The sequence below is a fragment of the Alternaria postmessia genome, assembly GCF_024291825.1.
Source record: "Alternaria postmessia strain BMP 2775 chromosome Unknown scaffold_90, whole genome shotgun sequence".
In the NCBI taxonomy this organism is placed as follows: Eukaryota; Fungi; Ascomycota; class Dothideomycetes; order Pleosporales; family Pleosporaceae; genus Alternaria; species Alternaria postmessia.
Window position 1 is genome coordinate 26,303 of NW_026260163.1, and position 18,605 is coordinate 44,907.

General features: G+C 51.3%; 6 protein-coding genes across 6 annotated transcripts; 5 read left to right on the plus strand and 1 right to left on the minus strand.

Annotated features, from left to right (window-relative positions):
- Positions 1 to 1,007: 1,007 nt before the first annotated feature.
- On the plus strand, positions 1,008 to 1,997 carry J4E82_009411 (uncharacterized protein; the record flags this gene model as incomplete). Its single annotated transcript, XM_051735636.1, has 1 exon — positions 1,008 to 1,997. One exon carries the CDS (start codon positions 1,008 to 1,010, stop codon positions 1,995 to 1,997), a length of 990 nt encoding a protein of 329 aa, XP_051584585.1.
- Positions 1,998 to 2,743: 746 nt separating this feature from the next.
- Positions 2,744 to 4,155, plus strand: J4E82_009412 (uncharacterized protein; the record flags this gene model as incomplete). The annotated part of the gene is made up of 3 exons (XM_051735637.1): positions 2,744 to 2,866; positions 2,931 to 3,607; positions 3,666 to 4,155. 3 exons carry the CDS (start codon positions 2,744 to 2,746, stop codon positions 4,153 to 4,155), a joined length of 1,290 nt encoding a protein of 429 aa, XP_051584586.1.
- Positions 4,156 to 5,400: 1,245 nt separating this feature from the next.
- J4E82_009413 (uncharacterized protein) lies at positions 5,401 to 6,600 on the plus strand (the record flags this gene model as incomplete). Its single annotated transcript, XM_051735638.1, has 2 exons — positions 5,401 to 5,405; positions 5,439 to 6,600. 2 exons carry the CDS (start codon positions 5,401 to 5,403, stop codon positions 6,598 to 6,600), a joined length of 1,167 nt encoding a protein of 388 aa, XP_051584587.1.
- Positions 6,601 to 6,753: 153 nt separating this feature from the next.
- On the minus strand, positions 6,754 to 7,808 carry J4E82_009414 (uncharacterized protein; the record flags this gene model as incomplete). The annotated part of the gene is given in 2 exon segments (XM_051735639.1): positions 6,754 to 7,601; positions 7,619 to 7,808. 2 exon segments carry the CDS (start codon positions 7,806 to 7,808, stop codon positions 6,754 to 6,756), a joined length of 1,038 nt encoding a protein of 345 aa, XP_051584588.1.
- A 2,782-nt stretch (positions 7,809 to 10,590) lies between these two features.
- Positions 10,591 to 11,604, plus strand: J4E82_009415 (uncharacterized protein; the record flags this gene model as incomplete). The annotated part of the gene is made up of 1 exon (XM_051735640.1): positions 10,591 to 11,604. One exon carries the CDS (start codon positions 10,591 to 10,593, stop codon positions 11,602 to 11,604), a length of 1,014 nt encoding a protein of 337 aa, XP_051584589.1.
- A 4,260-nt stretch (positions 11,605 to 15,864) lies between these two features.
- Positions 15,865 to 18,580, plus strand: J4E82_009416 (uncharacterized protein; the record flags this gene model as incomplete). The annotated part of the gene is made up of 7 exons (XM_051735641.1): positions 15,865 to 15,892; positions 15,940 to 16,154; positions 16,200 to 16,369; positions 16,424 to 17,207; positions 17,266 to 17,366; positions 17,413 to 17,628; positions 17,902 to 18,580. The coding sequence occupies 7 exons, from the start codon at positions 15,865 to 15,867 to the stop codon at positions 18,578 to 18,580; spliced, it is 2,193 nt and encodes a 730-aa protein (XP_051584590.1).
- Between the last annotated feature and the right edge of the window lie 25 nt (positions 18,581 to 18,605).

Below are 18,605 nucleotides of genomic sequence, written 5' to 3' on the forward strand. Positions count from 1 at the left end.
AGTGTTGTTAATGAGCTCCTGGTGTTTTTTCTTGGCCAGTTTTGCAGCGTCCTCCTTCCTCTTCTCCTCCTGACGTTTCTCCCGCTTAACACTCTTCGCGGCTTGTTGTTGTTGTGATACCTTATTATCCTGAGCTCGTTTCACGCTTTCGGGAGACCACCAAACAGCTCCTCTATAATACTTAGGATGATGCTTAAGCTGTAGAGTATAGGATTTGGTTTCTCGCCTCTTCTTGATGGCTAGGGACTGCCTGAGGCGTCTAACCTCGCCGAGGAGGAGTGTATTTTGAGTTGCAATGTGGTGCAAACTTCGTTGAAGCTTCTTAACGTCCTTGCTGCTCTGATCCTTTACCTCACGGCGTACAATTAACTTCAGCTTGAGCCAATCCTCGCTGGAAAGTAGAGAGGTTGAATTGCCTTCTAAATCTGATCCCTCCTTAGCAAACTTTTTGAGTACAACCTCTGAGTTGGGTGAGTGTATACCAGTTGCTTCAAAGGACCTTTTGATGAGGAGAGGTTTCAAAACCTTCGTCCAGGACCTCCAGAAGAGCGGGAAGAAGTCTCCATTGGCTATATTGAGTATCCCTTGGCTGTCTTGAAGGTACGGGAACTGATCTCCGGGTTCGTGCGATTCGATTTCTGCAATCGCTTCTTGAATCGGGTCCATATTGGTTGAGTTATGACACGTTGAAGATGGGACGACGCGCAATGTTGGGATGGTGGGGTGGCTCGTCACGCGAAGTGGCTCGTCACGCGCACGGTTAGTGTACCCCACATTACTGATTAACACATTCAAGATCGGATCTCGGAAGTTTCATGAGCCGTGGGGTTTTCGCCGTGGAACAGAGCGCAGTGTAGCTCCAAGACCACCAATATAAGTATCTAGGAAATGTACACTGATTGGACTTTGCAAACTCTCCCATCCTGCGACTGTCACACAATCTTGTCGTGCATAAACATATTCGGTGAAACGGAACCTATCTTCCGGAACATACGCCAACTACAGCCATGGCAGACGTGCCTGTCCGGCCACCATTCGATGTAGGCTACAAAAATGGCAGCGGTATGCCTAGTTCCAGCCAGACCTTCGACCTTGAAGCCACGCGAAAGATGATATTGGCTTTCAACATCAACCTTGACTACATCGCCCAACAGCAGCCGGAATACAAACATGTTACCCTCTCTGCATCCGGCGTGAGCGATCTAAGTGACTACGACGTGACTGTATCGCTTTGGCAAAGCACACATGAAACGCGCCGCCCGTGGCCCAGTGGAAGACCGGTTATCTACTATATCCACGGCGGTGGACAAATAGCTGGAACTCGATTCTTCGGTGTCACAGAAGCCATGGCGCACTTCTCGCCGGCGGACGACGTGGTCTTTGCGAGCCCGGAATACAGGCTCGCGCCCGAGCATCCGGCGCCCGCAGCTGCGTACGACGTGTATGCAGGGCTACAGTATCTCGTATCACATGCGAAAGAGTTGAATATCGACCCGGCAAGAATCATACTCTATGGGAACTCAGGCGGCGCAGCGATTGCGGCGTCAACCAGCCTTCTCGCACGTCAACTCAACGGCCACAAAGTAGCCGCGTTACTACTGAACATTCCGATGCTGGACGATAGGCACGAAGACTATGTGAGTGCAAGTCAGTTCCGGACGGAAACAATATGGCCTGGGTGGACGGATGAGTGGGCCTGGAATGCTATCTTGGGGTCGGACAGGAATGATCCCACGGGCGTGAGGGTTGCCGGTCGGGCTGAAGAGCTATCGAATCTACCGCCAACATTCATCGACGTTGGTGCCTGCGAAGTCTTCAGAGACGCGGCGGTCAGATTTGCGACGAGGATTTGGCAGGTTGGAGGAACCGCTGAACTACATGTGTGGCCTGGGGTGTACCATGGGGCCACCATGTTTGAGCCGCAGATTGCCGTTGGAAAAGAAATGGTGCGATGTCAACAAGGGTTTCTGCATAGAATACTGGGGATGAGCGAATGAACGATGAGCCCTTCGGGGGATCATGCGGATAGCTGGATATCAACCATCGAAGAAGGTTAGCGATGCAGTATTGGCGATCTCTCTTGTCCAGAATAGCTTAACAAACAAGCATTGCGATGATGCCATGCGCGAACAGCAGTGAGGGTGCTCACCGAGGTTGATATAAAGATACATAATCGCAATTGAACTTCCCAGGTAGCCTTTCGACTATTAAGTTTATCGCGCTCGGCCAGTTGCGTGCTCTCTGATGCGATGCGGACAGTTGACGTGTCTGATTCGTTTGGGGCGAAGGTTATCTTCAATTTGCCGACTGGCAACTACTCGCTCTCAGGCAAGCTGAAATCACTGTTCTGAATCCCGGTATCGATCCACGGGGTCAGGAAAAGCCAGGCACAACCGAGAAGGAAGAGCTTGGATTACTCTTATGTCGGGTGGTGGGGGTCCAAATCCCGTTCGCGCGCAGGGTCTCCGAGCCGCGAAAGTAGGCTGTGGTTTCCCCGCATCCCCACTCCACTTTCTATGCCCCGGAAGAGACAATATCCAGCCACAGAAATCACGATGCTGCGCGCACACGCAAAACGACTTGCTGTATCCGGCGATAGATCTGAAGTCCGATCAATAGACAAAGTCCAGTGAAGCAACGATATCGCAACACGTCGCACGTCTCGACTCAACTCTTGCTACCCGCCATTATCGAAGCTGACCGGTGACTCGTCTTTGGCCCTCGTGTAGAATCAACACCAAACATGTCACACAAGCTCGATATCCTGATAGTCGGCGCTGGCCTCTCAGGCCTCGCCGCTGCGATACAATGCGCATTGTCAGGGCATTCAGTCACGGTATTGGAAGGCGCACGGGAGCTGGCTGAGGTATGTGTTCGCGCTCACGGCACCGAGCCGCTGCACACAGCATTCATACTTATCACGACTCCAGATAGGTGCCGGCCTTCAGTTGACACCTAATGCCACACGTCTGCTCCAGAAGTGGTCGGTATACGACACTATCCGCGGCCAGGTCTGCGAACCCGTCACATTGACTGTACACAACTATCGCGGCAAGATCCTCGCACACGAAGAGAACTTTGATGCAAACATCCGCCGCAAATACGGCGCGCCATTCTCCGATTGCCATCGCGTGGATCTGCAGCAAGCGCTGGTGAAGCGAGCGAAAGAGTTGGGCGTGATTGTTGTATTGAACGCGAAAGTGACGAACGTAGACTTTGGCTCAGCTACTGGCGATAGAGCGCGCGTGAAGACCTCTGAAGGCCAGAAATATGACGCCGATCTCATCGTCGGAGCAGACGGACTGTGGTCTTCGTGTCGATCTACAATGCTCGGACGAAATGACCCTCCACTACCCACCGGCGATCTAGCATATCGCATCGTGCTCAAGGTTGACCAGATCAGCGATCCGAAGCTGAGGGAGATGGTGCAATCTCCGGCGTGTCGATTCTGGGCAGGTCCAGATGCACACGTTGTAGCATACAGTATGCGCGGCGGCAATATGTACAATGTGGTTTTACTCGTGCCTGATGATCTCGAAGAAGGTGTTGCAAGGACAGAAGGCAACTTGGACGAGATGAAGAAGTTGTTTGAGGGATGGGATCCAGTGTAAGATGCTCTACCCGCCTCACCCTATGACCGCACTATAGAATTAACATCGATTCAGGTTAACCCAGCTACTCGGGTGTGTGGACAAAGTAGACAAGTGGAAACTGATGCACCGGGCCGAGATGGAATCCTGGATCAACGCGCAAAACAATCTTGTGCTCATCGGGGATTCATGTCACCCGATGCTTCCCTATCTCGCGCAAGGCGCGAATTCTTCTATCGAGGATGGTGCCGTTTTGGGACTTTTACTTGCACCTGAGCATCTCAGCTCGAAGGAGAAGCTACCAGATACGCTTCAACTCTTTCAACAATTACGGAAAACACGCGGCGAAGGCATCGTACGGGAGACATTCAAGCAGCGAAAAGACTTTCACCTCCGCGACGGGCCAGAACAGGAAAGGCGCGATGAACTGATGTTGGGCCAACTTGGCAAGGAACTTAAAGGCGCATTTCCAAGTCGGTGGACATGTCCCGAGGTACAGCCTTGGCTGTACGGATATGACGCGATGGATGAGGTGAAGGCGGCTGTGCGGGCAAAGTCATCGTGATGGCGCAATAGCGTAGGAAAAGAAAGTTTGCGGGACGTTGAGAGAGAGGCACAGAAGCCAGCCTCGGATGTAAGGTAAGAGACATACATCTGATTGGGTGGATGGAAGTAATTGTTAGCAAACGTGCGATTCATGGTTGATGTTGCACCAGGGTCATCGTGAAACGGCCCACATGGTGGCTGCCGAGGCCCGTCGCAGGTCGCACCGTCGACATGCATGAGACAGCCCTACGCCATTCTACTTGGTTGCAATCTCTCCACGCCCTGGAGAAGATCATGGGTGGTAATTGAAGGATGGCTGGGCCCTTGGCGGAAGATGCTGTCTCGTCCTTTGCCATCGCTGGCAAGTTCCAGATCAAGCAAGGCATTGACGACAGTAAGCCAGCCGAGCTGACATGGCTTGCTAAGAAACAACGACGCAAAGGTTCCATATCGTTGGTAGAGCTTATACATATGTTTGACAGCGGAGCCTTTTTGCGTGAACGACTCCGAAAGGCTGTGGTTAGCTCAAGTCGGATACTTTGCTTTGAAGGTATAACGACATGCCATTGCATTTCCTCCACGATGCGAGATGTCGCACCGAACATTGCGCACAGTATTCACAACTCACTCGTGCCAACCCATGACTTGTGTCACTCGTCAAGGTTGATACGATACCCCAGTAACCCGTCCGCCGCTAATGCAACGGGAATCCTGCTCGATGATCGAAACGGTCACTGGAGTCATGCGCCCACATTCATCCTTGGTCGTCGAAACAAGAGCTTCACTTGTCCCAACAGCATGCCGAGGCTAACCCAGGGTAAAACACACGACATGCAGAGGTCACCCGACAGATTCAGTGGTCAGGCACGGAAAACATGGGTACACTTCCCTGTACACATCAGCCTCTTCCCGCACAACGGGGCAACGCACCCACAAAAACGTCGCGTTGATGGGAAATGCCTTGGCATTCCTTTCATCACACCTCGCCGCAGAAGCAATGTTTCGAAACCCAACGGCGTAACTCGTTGTAATGGCACTCCGAGGAAGTCAACCACGAATTCGTGTATAAGATGTAGGCCTCCAACACAGATTTGATGGGCATCGACTTCGATCCTACTTTCGCTTCAACCTTACCACCTTCGCTTCCAGCGCCAGTCTTGTTCTTCGTTGTGCAGTGCACCTACATTCTTTTGTTCAAACAAACTGTTCTTCACAGACTATTTAGCATCATACTTCCAAACCAACTGTTCAACAATATCTCAAGATGAAGTACTACGCCGCCCAAGTTTTCGCTCTTGCCAGCATTGCAACCGCATTCCCGCATCCCCAGCTTCCCTCGCTACCATCCTTCTCGCTACCAACCGGAGGACTAGGCTCTGGTCTAGGCTCAGGTCTTGGTGGAGGATTGAGTCTACCAACCAACCTTCCATCCCTCGGAGGTGGAGGTGGTCTCCCATCCCTCGGAGGTGGAGGTGGCCTCCCATCACTCGGAGGTGGCCTCCCATCACTCGGAGGTGGCCTCCCATCACTTGGAGGTGGAGGTGGAGGCTTCTCCCTCCCCACCAACCTCCCTTCTCTCGGAGGTGGCCTCCCATCACTTGGAGGTGGAGGAGGAGGCTTCTCCCTCCCAACCAACCTACCCAGCCTGGGTGGAGGCAGCACCGGTACAGGCGGCTCAGGCCTGAGCAGCTGGCTCAGCGGCCTAGGCGGAGGCCTCGGCGGCGGCCTTGGAGGACTCGGTGGTGGCGCCGCGGGTGGTGGTGCTACGACGACAGCCGACGCCGTTGTGCCCTCACCCTCAAAGACTGGTGCTGCTGCAGCACCCTCAGCGACTAGCGGAGGCAACACTGGCGGTGCCGGCACGATCGGCGCAAACTGCCAAGCTCAGTCTGGATCTTCCAACGCTTTCGGAGGAAGCGAGAACGGCATCGTAGATAAGAACTGCTGCACCGACATGACCATCGTCTTCGCTCGTGGTACGGGAGAGATGGGCAACGTCGGAAGCGTCTCTGGACCGCCCATGTTCAAGGCTATCCGCGAGAAGCTGGGCAACGACCGTGTTACCGTCCAGGGTGTTGACTACGCTGCTTCCGCTGCTGGTAATGCCAACCTCGGTGGTGACGGTGGCCAGAAGATGGCCGACCTGGTCAAGCAAGCCAAGTCTCAATGCCCTGACACCAAGGTCATTGTGTCGGGTTACTCTCAAGGTGCCATGGTCGTGCACAATGCTTTCAGCAAGGGTCTTTCTGCCACGGATGTTAGCGGTGCTGTCATGTTCGGAGACCCATTGAAGCGCCAGGCCATCAGCGGTCTTTCAGCTGACCAGATCAAGCAATTCTGCGGTACTGCTGATCAGATCTGCGGTGGCGGTGGCGATGGTGGTGCGACTGGAAGCCATCTTAGCTACGGCAGCAGCGCGGATGCGGCGGCTTCTTTCGCTATCCAGGCCGCTGGCCTTGCTTAGGTGGATTGAGGTTGGAAGGTGAACTCGCACTGCTGGTCTGTGTAAGCTACAAAATGAGATATGCGCAATTGTTCGGGATGGCGCGATGAGACGCTGGTGTATATTTAACTGTAGATACTTGACCACTCATTGTCACTCATTGAATTCTTCAAACTATCCTTTACCACCATACTTCTTGATAAGCTCGTTCATGATACTGACTGCGCCACTCCGATAACCTCCCCCAAACATCGCATAGTGGTTGAGGTGATGGTACAGCTCATATAGCTTTACTCTGTCTTCGTACTCTTCGACCGGTTCCGTCTTCGGACACAGCTTATGGTACTCTTTCAGGAAGGGACTACCGAAGCCACCAAACATGTTCATGATGCCTAGTTCAAACTCGCTATGTGCGTAGCATGCAGAAGAATCGAAGATCACGTCTTCAGGCTCGCCCTTCTTAGCACCAATAAAGCCTACGCTGGCATTGCCGCTCCATAAATCGCCATGCACAACGACTGGCGTAACTCCCTTGCCGTTGTTAAGATGGCTGTCACCGATTAAGCGGAGCACGACCTGTGCCGCGGTCTGCTCGACCAGCTTCTTCACATCACCATCCTTCCTCCCGTTCTTCTCCGCGCATCGCAGAATGAATCTGAGACGGTTCTCCGCGTAGAAATCGGCCCAGCTCTCCTTGTAGCTGTTATCTTGTGGTGTATCGCCGCAGCACGTTGTCACTGGGAATCCAAATACAGGCTTGTCGTAGCCTTCTGGTATGGGCGCGGGCGTGGTATGTAGCTTAGCGAGCTTGGCTGCCAGCGATGACGCTTTGGAGGATTTCGAGCTCGATCGTCCGGTGAGGTGAAGAAACTCGGTCACGAGGAAAGAGATAGAGGGCTGCGATTCGAATTGTCCGTAAACGAGGGGTTGAGGACATAGCGAGGATACGGCGTCGTTGATGGCTTTGAGGGATGCGTACTCGCCTTCATCGCGCTGCCAGTCAATTAGCCAGCCCGGATGTGCTAGGAATTGCGCCTACCTTGGAACATGACTCCCGCCTCTTTCCCGTTCCCAGTCTTCATGAAAAATGTCTTTTCCGTGCCATCGTCAAGTTGCGACGTGATCTTCCACGTCGATGCCGAGCTCGAGCCGCCTCCGCTTGCAGAGGACACTCTCGTTTTCTCAGGGTTCAGGCCGAGGCGATTGACGACTGCCAAATCGAGCTTCATGTTGGATCTTGTTGTAAGAGAGCGCGCGAGCTTGAACATGAACGTGTCATGGTGGTGAAGGCGGCTGATGTGTTTTGAGATGAGTTGACGGTGACGTCAGTTTTAGCATCCCATGTGGTGGAAGCTCCGCAAGCTCGAGTCCCGCCGACGCGTCCCCAGCGTTGCAACTACAACCACTTGTACACGTGATAGAAGATCGCATCTGAGTCCCCGATACTGTGTGCATAGTTATGCGCCACTCATCGCGCCCCCGGGTAGCCAATCCAATGGAGTTCTTACACGTCACAAATCCTCAGCCTCGTGGCTGCCTAAACCACGGTCGACCCGGATGTTCGTGACGCCTGTATTCTTCATCGCACCTCAACTCCACTATCGCGCATTTCGTAGCTCGACAGTACCGTGCTGGATCACCTTCGAAACCTCTACGCGCCCTGCCATCGATAGGTATAGCCCGTAGTTCCGGCTCAACGAGTGATAACTCAGCCGAACCACGATATCGGCATACAACCCATTGTCATGGAGACATCGCAAGCAATCGTACTCCCGCCTGTCCAACCACCTTTGTACTCAAGACCTGAAGGATGTGATTGCTTGCTTCCGAGACTTGGCGCACTTGCGTACCAAACCATTGACTCAGAGAATGGGGATATTCGGCTGGTCGAGCTGTTACCAGGGCGCTACAGCGACGTGGTTCAGATGAACCTCCACACGAAGAACCTCGGCGACAAACCCAATTACGAAGCCCTGTCGTACGCGTGGGGGACCACACCTAGCTCGAACCGAGCCATCATCAATGGCTGTCCAGTTCCTGTGCGAGAAAGCCTTGATTTGGGACTCAGACGCCTTCGACTCGCGGATCAACCTCGTATGCTATGGATAGACGCATTATGTATCAACCAAAGCGATGTGCGGGAGAGATCACATCAGGTTCAGCTAATGTGTAGGATATATAAGTCTGCGAAACAGGTGGTCATCTGGCTAGGCGAGTTCCCGGATCTCAATTCTTGCCCAAACTCTCAGCAGTGTCAAACGGAATGGATACAATGGGTAGAATCCTGGAAGTCTGGGAGGATTCGGACAACACCTCTTCTTCATCACTGCCAGCATGCGATAGAGGTTAGCAAACTACCCTGGTTCCGGCGCCTCTGGATTATCCAAGAGTTTCTATTGGCGTTCAACACACCAGATACTATGCTTGGGAATGTTGTTACAGACTCCAGTTCCTTGTTTTCAGCCCTCCAAGAATGCCTGGGTTTCCTTCTGAGACACCCGGTCACACCTGAATCTGAGCGCAAGCAGATCAAGCAACTGGACACGCATTTGTCCTTCTTAATAGACATGTTCCGCCACTCCATGAGATTTGGTCCCCGGAAAAGTTTGTATGTAACCTCGGCAATGTCACAACACGCTATAGCTACAGACCCACGAGACAGAATCTACGGTTTGCTTGGAATCACCAAAGCTTACGTGGCTGAGCCTATATTGCCTGATTACTCGAAGGCTTGGCCACAGGTCATTGCTGAGGCCACCATAGTGATGATCTCAGAAGATGGACTCTTTCCGTACATGCATGCCGGCTTTGCCTTTCCTTCTGCCGATTTGTTTGAAAATTGCTATCGTACCCCTTCATGGGTACTTGACTTTTCCCGAGTCATGTCTGATAATTGTCCGATATCTTTCTCGAATTACTGGGGACACAGACTAAGCCGAGAAGGGATTGAGCGTCGACGAAAGTCACTACGTTTGTCAGATGATTTTCGAACACTGTACAAACACGGATGGTACATCGGAACCACCACAAAAACCTTTGCTCTCGCATGCATCCCCAACACCTCTGGAATTGCTATATCACAGGCGGCTGAACTTTATGACTTCTACCACACGGTCTTGAAGCCGAAGGGTATAGCACCGAGTCGCATGTACGATGCACTTGATGCGAGGTTGGGGTGCGAATTCCATCTTGAAGATTTCACCCCATCTCTGCTAGGCCACAGAGATAGATTTCTGCAAGGGTTCGAATTTTGGGGAACCACCCTATCGCACACCTGCAGGTTCGCAATGTTCCTCACTGAAGAGGGAGATATCGGACTCACATGGCTTCACACCACTTTCGAGATTCGAGCAGATGATATACTGGTCGCGCTGTTTGAACGCCATATGCCCTTCATCTTACGACCGGTTAGAGGAGACTCCACTTATCGAATGATCAATCTGGCTTGTATATCAGGACGCAGCCGTGAATATTCCCGATCTTACATGCTTTCAAGTGAGCGAATGATGGACGTTCCGCACGACTGGGTCTATGATGCAGCAGAGTGTTGTTCCGAGTATGCTATCGTTTAACTTTGTCTGACGTCTAATGGTTCAACAGCAACACCAAAAGCCAATCCTACATGAATAATGTTATGGAGACGCGTCACTATCATACCTACACTGAACCGCCCCACACAGAGCTCGGACGAGTTTTGCATTCCGTAGTAAAGTCATTCCACAAACGTCTTTCGCATTCGGAACTTAGTGGAACCCTGATTCGCTTACGTGCGTACGACGATCGGATTCGTCATCCACATGGACCATGCAACCCTTGGAATATGTTACAACGCATGGGCTTGGCGAATAGCTATGACCAGCGTAAGCTCCACTTTGAAGTGGACATGCCGAGGTACAAGAAAGTTAGTATCGCACGAGCCTTCATCGGCCCTTTTCTCAACCAGTATACATACCTCAAGAACGTGGCAACATCTATTCAAACGTCAACAAAAACATTGTACCAGCTTTCATGATGGATTCATTCACCGCAGGCGATATTACTCACAAGAACGGTGAAGTCACCCACTACTATGAAGGAGGATCAAAAGACGGTATACCCCTCATCTTCATCCATGGCTGGCCGGATATCGCGGAGTCGTGGAAGCACCAGCTCACACACTTCGCTGCTGGGGGAAAGTACCGTGTAATCGCGCCCGACATGCGCGGCTACGGCGACTCTACTGCTCCTCGCAAGAAGGAATCGTACGCCCTTGAGGTCCTCATCCCAGAGCTCGTCGAGTTCGCCGAGCAACTTGGCGTCAAGAAGGCAGTCTGGATCGGTCATGACTGGGGATGCCTCATCAACGCGCTCTCCGCTCACTACCCCGAGCTCTTCATCGCTCAGGCCAACCTCTGTGTACCCTACCGGAGTTTAGAGCTCGGTTTGGACTACATCAAGACCACGATAAATCGCGACATCTACCCTGAGAGCGAGACCGAGTGGGGTCAATGGGAGTACATGAGATACTACGAGCTGCACCCGGAAGAGAGTGTCAAGGCCTTTGACGGCCACTTGGACGTCATCACTAAGATCTTATACGTAAAGGGTGACCCCAGCAAGTGGGGACAGCCATCACCCACGAGTCGGGTCCTGAGAGATGGCGGTTGGTTTGGTGGACACCCGGAGCAGCTTCCCGACATCCCGCTCGAATACACATCGCTCGATGAGTCTCTTTACTCAAGCCTGCTCAGGAGCAAGAAGAAGCATGGCTTCTTTGGTGCGAACGCGTACTACTTGAACCACAAAGCGAACGCCGAGTATGCCAAGAGCGAAAAGAATGGTGGTGTGTTGGAATTTCCATTCCTCTTCATCGATGCGAAGTTGGACGCTGTGTGCTCGCCTAGCACGGCACCAAAAATGGCTGAGATGCAGAAGCAGTATGTAAAGAATTTAACATACAAGACGATTGAGGCGGCGCATTGGGTGCATTTGGAGAAGCCGAAGGAGGTTAACGAGACGTTGGAGGAATGGCTGGCTACTCTGTAAAGGGTATAGCTCTCACAAATATTCACAGGCAGATCTTACTGCGTATGACCGGAGTAATGGATTTCCATTTTCAAGGACGTGTTATACGAACATTGTGCAACGTAGAGGTGATCGACATCTAGAAGCGTGGTCTTCTTCCATACACCATAGCGCCACCAACAAGTACCAGTCTTCAAAGCGTCGCATCTCCGAGATCACTCGAGCAGGTTATAACTTGCATTTTGAAGATGTCTCAGCATACTGGTCTGACTTGCATAGATGAATGTGAGATAGTCAGGGCTGTTCTTGATAGCTGTGTAGCTAATGGTCATTTTCTTCCAATCACCTTCGAACAGCACAGCCAGTACACATAAAGGCGTAAGTACAACTATCCAGCATGTCATGAGCATTCTCTTTGAACGGCTGCATGCATCACCGCATCAGGCTCACCGGTGTTGGTTTTCTTGATGAGGCTGGCGAATCATGCTCGAGCAACGAACCAGGTGTCTTCGCCTTTACAGAAGATTCGTTTATGGGACAAGGCGAGGACTTGCAAATCTGACGTAAATTCCGCCAATAGCATTCTGTAAAGCGATATCAGCATCATGCCACGAGATCAACTGCAAGTCTGTTTTGGGGCTTTGTGCTATGGATGTCAACTGTTATAGTGTTGCGCAGCCGACAAGATAGAATGTGCTACACCTGTCTACAACATGGAGTACCAGCCACTTGGTGATGGAGAGATTCGTTTGTTATCAATCCGACAGCCACTCGATAGCCTATCAGGAGTTGGGTCGCAAGCGAGACAATGTCCTCATCCAGAGGAACGCGTGGATTATGAGCTCCTTCATCGCACCTTTCACGACTGTCGTATATCATCGACTTTCTCTCTTGAGGGCCCGGAAACCGCCTTCGTCGCTTTGAGTCACACCTGGGGCAGTGAGGATGAACAGGAATCAATCCATGTCAACGGAAGTGCGATCGAAGTACGAAGAAACCTCAAGAACGCCTTGGAGGCATTGCGCGAGACTGACGTCGTAAAGAGAGGGTGCATGGTGTGGGCAGATGCGATGTGCATCAACCAAGGAGATCCCAAAGAGAAGAGCAAACTAGTCCCTAAAATGGTGGAGATATACCGAAAGAGTTGGTGTGTGGTCAAGTGGCTGGGAGATGCCACCACAGGCAGTGACGAAGCGTTCGATTTCATCAATGGAGTATGCGAGGCTCGTGAGCGGAGTCTTGCAGCGACGACTGAATTCCTGGAATACATGTCAACTTGCAAACGTCTATGTACAGTATGGGAAAGCCTCAAGGACGTTGTATATCGACCGTACTTTTCTCGCCTGTGGATCATGCAGGAACTAGCGATGAGTTGCGACCGAAGCCTGGTCTTATGCGGTAAAAAGATCACGACATGGGGACGCATGCGGAAGGTTTACCAATGCCTTAGAATTCTTGAACGTGACTTAGAGGACGATAAGTTCAAGGACATCCTCAGAGACGTAATCTTGGGCCACGACGATGTCAAGAGTGCTTACGAACGCGTACCAAACTATCATTGGAAAGTCGTTGACGATTATCATGGACTTCAGGACCTAGAAGCGAGGCAGACCGACCACTACCAAAGGTGCCTTATCACGCGTTGTCGCATAGCAAAATGCCAACGCCCACAAGACAAGGTTTATGGCATGTTGGCCCTCCTCAGAGACGACCTTGCGTCGCAAATCGTTGCGAACTACGAACACGACCTTCAGACAGTATATGCAGATTTCACTAGGAAATGGATCGAAACTATGGATGATTTGAATCTTCTCGGTCATTGCGGTGGGTATGGCGATCATTACCAACGTAAAGAAGCGCTGGATTGTTCGTGGGCTGTCAATCTGTCGAAAGAGATCAAGCAGCAGACAAGCAACTACCACTGTCGTTATCGCGCAAACGGAGACATGAAAGCGTGCTATCGCTTTCAAGATACCGACCTCATCGTACGCGGTGTGATTGTCGACAAGATCGATGGGTTCAGTGGGCGGCGTCATTGGGATGATGATTCCGGTGAGCTTGTAGATTCCTTAGGATCAGAGTCCTATAGAAACCCGTATGGAGCAGACGCAGACTATGAAGAAGCTATCTGGAAGACTTTGGTAGGCGACCGAAATTATGAAGGCGACCGAGCACCTGGAAAATATGCTTGCGTACTTGATATCGCTATCCTCGACAAATCATGTTTATCATCCGATCCTACCAGTAACGGGAACATTGATGAGGTTCAATACAATCTTCATCTCTGGTGGATAAGGAACGCAGAAATGAGAATTAAAGGCAAACCACTGGCATCATATCTCGGGAATATGGATATCTTACAAAAGGACCCGAAGACATACAATGAAGCTGCGGGGCGGGTTGACAGGTTTCTGTGGAACAGACGATTGGTTTCAACCGCTTCGGGTTACGTTGGAATAATGCCTCATTTTATTCAGAAAGGCGATATCATAGCAGTCATCGGAGGCTGCGCTGTACCTCTTGTTCTGCGACCACGGTGGCAGCAAAAGCCAGGACGTCTCAAATACGAGATACTTGGCGAGTGTTTCGTTTACGGGATCATGGATGGGGAGATTGAACAGAGCGCGAGGGAAGGAAGACATGCTCTTGTTGATATCATGATTTCGTAACCTCCTTGAGTTTTACTGGAGGCGTTCGTGAAACCGGGCTTATAGCCAGCATATCATTGAGTTTGTTACACTGAGGCCATCCGGATCCCAAACGTGACATGGACAATTGGAGTATAGAGCGCGAATCATGCTCCAAGTTGGCGTCTCTGCTAACATAAGTAGCCCTTGTCGCAGATGATGACAATGCTGGGACAGAAAGCACGGTTCTTGGATGTTGTGTTGGACTACTGTCGACGCTGTGCTCCGAAGTTCCAGCCATATGACTTGCGCGCGTCGTCTTCATCGGGAGGATGATAGCGATCAAACGAATGATCTACCAAATTGATCGTAGAGACACATGAGTGTCTAAGGCGTCTTTGACCAAGTCGAAAGAGTGTCTAAACTGTCTGATTAGGCTGATAGTAGCTACTAAAAATAAGTATTGGTTCAGAGACGTCGGGGTGGGGCTGGTGAGCCCCGAACCATGGCCAGCTAGGACTTCCTCTGGTTCTCCTTATTGCATTGCTTCAAGTCGTGCCTGCAGGAGCGTGCTAATGATAAGGCACCATTGGTATGTGCATCTAACGAGTTCTCCCATAGGTCTGAGCGTTGTTAGTACCCTTTCCTTGTGCGTATGTGATGCTCGAAATCGATGACTACCACTTTCGAAGGAGGAAATTGATTGTTCCGCAATGATAGCTCTTGCATTTGGGATATTCATCTTGAGCCGCGAGTTGACAATAACACCGCAACTTCTCGCATCTGCTACGGCTGGCCCAGCCCGTGTTGCATAGGGATATTCAGTGCTGATGTCGCGTCCACGGATGCATAGGGGTCAAGGCAAGTTGTAGAGATGTTTCAGATGGCAGATACGTCGAAGCACAGCCATGACTCTTTGGTGTTGATGTCCGTTGGATGGGGTCGATGATAGGCCCCACCGAGATGGGGCTGTTCTCAACAAATGCGGGTCGCTGCCCCTCTTGTCGCTAGCGCGCTGGCCCTTCCCGTGCCTCCACCCATTCAGCTCTCGTTCACCTTATCAAAGTTGGCTCGCTACGCAGTGCCTCAGACCTATTTGATGCTGCCGTCGTCTTCCAGAGCTTCTTGAAACACGCCACGGAGACTTGCACCCGTTCTATGGTGACTGCGCCCGCAAATGGATAATGTGGGGGCGGCAGCGTAGCGCGATGAAGCGTCGATCAGCCCAGCCTCCTGAACTTTGACATCATTCACCAGCTGGCATCCGAACATCGAAGTCGCGTTGAGCTTGCAGAAGGGTTTTGCAGCGCATTGAAGCATGTTGATAGCACGACCTGAGAGAAGATAGGACAGTTGGTCAGTGCTACAGTCGTGCCTTGCGCAATCGCGGTAGCATCCCACGGATATCGATATGCAAGGCTGCCATTCCGTTCCCCAGCTATGACCACGTGGAAAGTGCAGAAGCGCGTAAGCTGCACGGATCTCGTGAGAGCGAAGCATAAGGCAACCTGCAGGGAAGTCATTGAGCCTGCCTTAGCGCAGCCACGATGCTAAGATGCGAGTGATACTTACCCCTTTGCTATACCTCAGCAAGATCATTAGGATATAAGCTCCGATCGAACCACTATTGCGATGGCATCAGACTGCAGTGAATATGGAAGGACTTTCCGTCGCGGCGAATGGTAGTTTTCAATACCTGACTCAATTGTCCTTTGCTGATTCAATACAGGCCTCGCTATCATATCTGTAGCATTTCAGCTTACCGAAGCGTGTATCAAACTCCACACTTTCTGGGAGACGGTGGAAGATGCCCCTGGAGAGATTGCAGCCATCAAGGAGGATCTACGCTATCTGATCTCGGTCTTCAAGAGGGTAGAATCTCACAGCAACCCTCTTGGCAGTTGTTTAGCAGAAGGAGTACAACACTGCCGAGCCAAGATTGCAGTAAGTACTTCGGACGGTGATGCAGGTTGTAGCTGATCGTTCTAGGATTTGACACTTATTGTTGAAAGATTCGACAATGGCTTCCAATCGCTGTCGCGAAGGAAACGAGTACGCACAGCCTTCAAAGCTGCCCTTCACAGCAAACATATCCAACGATTTCGCGACTCACTGAATGATGCGAAGTCGACACTCACACTAGCTTTGGCCCATGAAAGGTACGATTAGATGTAATGCACATCAAGAATCGATAGCTGACTATGCATACTAAGCGTGATTCAATCTCTCTCTTCTCGTCTTCCAACAAAAGTAAAGGTACATGACGAGATCGAACGATACGGGACCGCCAAAGCCGCCCAAAGAGATTTGCTTCGTTCAACCGAGATCGATGACGCTTCTGGTTGGATAGCAGTGCAAAGCGTCCCCTCGAAATACGTCGGCCAGCGTTCTCTTCGCCGTATGAAGTCTCCAAACACTGCAACACTGCAACCTTTGGGCGAAATGCTAATCAAGCATCCGTCGATTGATTACAAAGTACAGGAGCTCATGTTGCATGCTATCGCACAAACCGCTGTTACCACCTTTGAATCAACATCGATGGAGATATTTGCACAAGATGGCTATACGATTGATGCATGTGGACAGCTGCGGACCAAGACTTTCGTCTATGCTGAAAACCTGCGGTATCACGTAAACCACCATGTATCGACCTTCCGGACTGCACTCGGGTGTGCTTGGTTACGTACAACTACCCTTCACCACGACAACAAATCTTCCAAAAGACAAAGGAAGTTACAGATCATCAGATCCCTGATCTTATATCCTACAAGATGGCTACAGTACATGGGTATTCAAAATGGCCTCGAAGCTGTCGTGGCATCTGGAGGTCGGAGCTGGCTCTTCAACTGTAATATAACAGTGACCCGCCCTGTTCCTGACGACGCACTCATCTTCGGACTTTGTCGCACCGGCCAGACTCGTGCTGTAGAAGCACTTTTGGAGAAAGGAATGGCAAGCGTAGTCGACACAAGCCCGAAAGGGTGGAAACCACTGCATGTAAGTTGCTACGCCTGCATCATAGACTCTTGCGTGATAGAGATACTGATTTACCTAGTTCGCTGCCGCAGCAGGTCACGTCGATCTCTGCGCTTTACTCATCAAGGGAGGCGCAGACAAGTCTGCACTAGTGTATGAAGGGCCTTCTGACGCTATCTTGTAGGTTTCCAATGTCAAGTGATGGACCCTCCGCTGAAACAATTAGATCACCCATATCGCTTTTCGTATCATCTTGTACGGATGAGCATGCTGATACCAAGATCGCCATGCTCAGGCTATTCTGCGAATGCATTGATATAGCCGATGCTGACAGCGACGGTTGGTCCGTTCACGACTGGCTCAAGCGAGCATACGCGAGGGAACGAGTGCCAATCTCACGGAACAGTATCACGTGGCTACTTCATCTAACCGTGAATGAAGAGTATGTCGAATTTAGTGCGCGCAATATCTGGTCCGCCCTACAACACGCGATGAGATCTGTTTCCAACCACGCAAGGCACAGCAACTACCTCGAGCAAGTTCTTTGTCTTTCTAGAGAAGAACGTTCGAAGGTCAGTAAGCGACATCTGGACGCTCTAGGCTCTTGGCTTGCTCTACGGGTAAGCGGTCGAGTACTCCTGCCGATGATAGTGAATGCCGGCTCGTTCTTGCAGATGAAAGGCTTTGATTGGATGGAGGACAATTTAACACATAGGCAGTTTCTGCAAGCCTTACCGAGTATCTACTCAGCTTGGTGCACTGCCCTCCTAGACTGCATCGAGCAAGTCAAGACGTATATGCGGGAAGAGCTTGATCGCTTCTTATGCGAACTTGGTATGGCGCAAGGAGCGTTTATCCGTGCACTGACCCGGGCCAACAATCTCTCGCACAACAACAGTTCTGGAAAGCTACCAAGAACTGCATGCACGCACTGCAAAGACGACTATGGCCCATTTGCTTGCGGGTTGGTCGAACCTGCGCGTATAGCTGTTACAGAATGCGTCAAATCGGGTCACAACGCGAACTGCGTCTGCGACAAAGTGCAGAAAGCCCCCACAATATCGGACGAACTTCCGGAGTACACCGGAATGTTACAAACAGACAGCGACAACGACAACGACAATACGCATGAGGACGACGAGTTCTTCGACGCCCAGCCACACGTTTTCAACGATGAAGACCTCCAAATAACTCCAACATCGAGCATGTTCACCGACATCGCGACTTTGCTCTACAGCGCTCAAGGCAAAATGTGGCTCGGTGAACACTCAGTCGGAGAGCGCCTATGCTCGACTTGCCTCTTGCTCAAGGAGAAGTACATCGGCAAAGATGGTCTATCTGCTGACTTTCCACCAATGCCGATGAGCTTCGATGGCCTACGTGTGAAGTGGTGAACATCTACAAAGTACCTAGGTCTTC